This window comes from Coffea arabica, chromosome 11c (genome assembly GCF_036785885.1).
Source record: "Coffea arabica cultivar ET-39 chromosome 11c, Coffea Arabica ET-39 HiFi, whole genome shotgun sequence".
Lineage (NCBI taxonomy): Eukaryota > Viridiplantae > Streptophyta > Magnoliopsida > Gentianales > Rubiaceae > Coffea > Coffea arabica.
Genome location: NC_092330.1, coordinates 1,214,250 through 1,217,492, shown reverse-complemented (window position 1 = coordinate 1,217,492; position 3,243 = coordinate 1,214,250). Strand labels below are relative to the sequence as shown.

The 3,243-nt window shown below is 45.0% G+C and overlaps 1 protein-coding gene across 1 annotated transcript; it reads left to right on the top strand.

Moving 5' to 3' along the window:
- The first annotated feature begins 496 nt into the window (after positions 1-496).
- On the top strand, positions 497-2,631 carry LOC113716804 (putative polyol transporter 1). The gene has a single exon (XM_027241264.2). It carries the CDS (start codon positions 879-881, stop codon positions 2,454-2,456), a length of 1,578 nt encoding a protein of 525 aa, XP_027097065.1. The 5' UTR covers positions 497-878; the 3' UTR covers positions 2,457-2,631.
- The last annotated feature ends 612 nt before the right edge of the window (positions 2,632-3,243 follow it).

Here is a 3,243-nt window from a genome sequence, read left to right as displayed (position 1 = left end):
GTAGCGATTAGTAGTATGGGTAGATTAGGGATGACAATAAAGGAAATAAACACAAACATATACTTGACAATAAATTTATGCATTGATATGCGAACAATTTGTAAGTTATATATCATATAAATTGCTCAAAGGCGGTGTTTTAAATAGCTCAAAAGGCAAGAAATCCATTGCATCATAATCAGAGATTTCCTTTGACCACCGCTTACTTATGACACTTCAAACATATTTTAATGAGTGTCCCATGAATATCCGTTTGACAAATCGTTTAAATAAAATTCTCGCCAATATCGAATTAAGGATGAAAATAGCGATTAGTAGTATGGGTAGATTGGGGATGACAATAAAGGGGATAAACACAAACATATCCTTGACAAGAAATTTATGCAATGTTGCAGACTTACGCGAGGTAGGTGTTTTATTTATCATTTATGCATGATTGATTGATATGCGAAGAATTTGCGGGTTTTATATCCATTTAAATCGCTCGAAGGTAGAGTTTTAAATAGCCCAAAGGGCAGGGAATCTCTTGCATTATAACAGGAGATTCTCTTTGGCCAGCACCAGCATATGTGCCTCATTTCTATTAGTCCAAATATGCTCTAGATGACGGTCGGCCCAAATTTTAGGAGTTAGATAGAAGAATTTTCCAATCAAGTAAATCCCCCTCATGTGGCACTCGACCAATTTAAGTAGCCCAACGCTGATTCCTTTCGGCCATTCCAATCCCTTCCAAACATAATGCTCTTTGAACTGTTGTTCTAAAATTCCTTCCCCACTAGAACTTGTACCAATCATTTCACATCATCTTCTTCACAACACCAGCACAAAAATTCTAGTACTCTTTCCATCCTTCTCCTCCTCCTCCTCCTCGATTCCTCATGGCAGACCCGCAAAGTCGAGCTGTTACTAGGGGAGTTGAGTCATCTAATCCAGATTTTGGTCCTCCTCCAAAGGCCACAAAAAACAAGTATGCCTTAGCTTGTGCGCTTTTAGCTTGCATGTCATCAGTCCTACTTGGTTATGATACGGGAGTGATGAGCGGAGGAATGATCTACATACAGAGGGATCTTAAAATCTCCGATGTCCAAAAAGAAGTCTTGGTGGGAACCATCAACGTCTACTCTCTTCTGGGTTCTGCCATTGCTGGTCGGACGTGCGACTGGGTAGGCCGACGATACACCATAGCCATGGCCGGAGTAATCTTCTTCGTTGGGGCCTTTTTGATGGCATTTGCCACCAACTATGCCTTCCTTATGGTCGGCCGGTTTGTCGCCGGAATCGGAGTTGGGTATGCTATGATGATAGCCCCCGTATATTCTGCCGAGATCTCTCCGAGATCAATTCGGGGATTCATCACTTCTTTCACGGAAGTGTTCATCAATTTTGGCGTGCTGCTGGGATACGTGTCCAACTATTTCTTCGCCAAGCTTCCCACCAACTTGGGGTGGAGATTCATGATGGGAGTTGGCGCAATTCCGTCGGTAATGCTGTTCGTGGGGGGCTTGGTCATGCCGGAGTCGCCACGTTGGCTGGTGTTGCAAGGCAAAGTAGGGATGGCCAGAAGAATTTTGGAGAAAACCTCGGAATCTTTACAAGAAGCCCAGGAGAGATTAGCCGACATTAAGGGGGCTGCCGGCATCCCCGAGGACAACCACGACGAGGTGGTAGAGGTTCCCAAGGACAGAACCAGTGGTAAAGGTGCATGGAGGGAAATGTTCATCCATCCCACGCGGGCGGTCCTGCACATCACGATCGCAGGCATCGGTTTATGCTTCTTCCAGCAAGCTAGCGGCATTGACTCGGTGGTTATGTACAGCCCCACAATCTTTGAGAACGCCGGTATAAAGAGCGACAACGGTAAGCTACTGGCCACCATATCTGTTGGGGTCACCAAGACCGTCTTCATATTAGTGTCTACATTCTATCTAGACAAGTTCGGACGGCGGATATTGCTGCTAACAAGCACCGCTGGTTTGGTATGCTCCCTGGTGGGACTGGGCGCTGGATTGACGGTGATCGATCAGCATCCGAACGAGAAGCTAACCGGGGCCATAGGTTTTTCCTTTTTCTGCGTGTTGGCGAGCGTAGCAACCTTTTCAATGGGGTTAGGTCCGGTTGCTTGGGTCTACAGCTCGGAGATTTTCCCCCTGAGGTTAAGGGCTCTGGGAAGCGGCTTGGCGGCGTCCATGAACAGGCTGATCAGCGGGGTCATTCTAATGACCTTCATTTCATTGTACAAGGCCATCACCATAGGCGGGGCCTTCTTTTTGTTCGGGGGAATTGCATTTGTCGCCTTCATTTTCTTCTTCACATTGCTGCCGGAGACGCGGGGCAGAGGCCTCGAGGAGATGGAGGAATTGTTCGGCACCTTTTGCAAGTGGAGGTCCACAGTCAGAGAGTTGGAGGAAAAGAAGAGATTGGAAAGTGAAAACGAGAAGAAGAACGATCTGGCTTAGATTAGTCTATACTCTGCTAGTATATGATTATGATCAGAAAATATGAGGAGTAGGTGAGTCTTGGCTGTGCCGTTGGCAGTCAATTAGATATAGATAGCATCATGTAAGGCAAAAACATGTTTATGTTTATGTACACAAACAAAAGAGATCAATAAATCTACTATATTACATATAAGAGCCAAATGATTGTATATACACTTCTCCAAGATTCAATTCAATTCTATTTCCTCCACACAAAAAAAAAAAGAGTTCATAATCTGTTTCTATAACCACGCAACATCAGAGTCCAAAAGACAAAAATTGTTGGTGTAAATAATGGCAACTTCTTGTGTGGTCTGGGCATACTACTACTGCCACTAATCAAACCAATGTATGGAGCAAAAAGAAAAAAAGGGCAGGCTTCAGCAGCAGTGCACTCTTTGAAGAGCGTGCATTACTAGTGCAGACCAAGTACATATTCATCACCTAAGTGTCTTCTACCATACATAGTTCACACTAACAAAAAAAGCTTTGAGCGCTCTTCTGCATCTTCTTCAAAGGGGGAAGAGAGCACCATTTTGCCCAGCCAAAGCCCCACTTCATACCAATATTCCTCCAACGATGGCAAAAAGAGCAGCGTTATTGGTAACACCCTTGTGATGGGGCTGGGGCCGAAAAATTCCGAAGAGGCCTGGCAAAGTGCCAAGGACATATTCCTCTCAGCCGACAGGTCTTCCAGTGCAAAGCAGGCAAATCCAACGGTGCTAAAAAGCCATCCTTGATTGTTATTCCCATCCAAAGGTCAGGT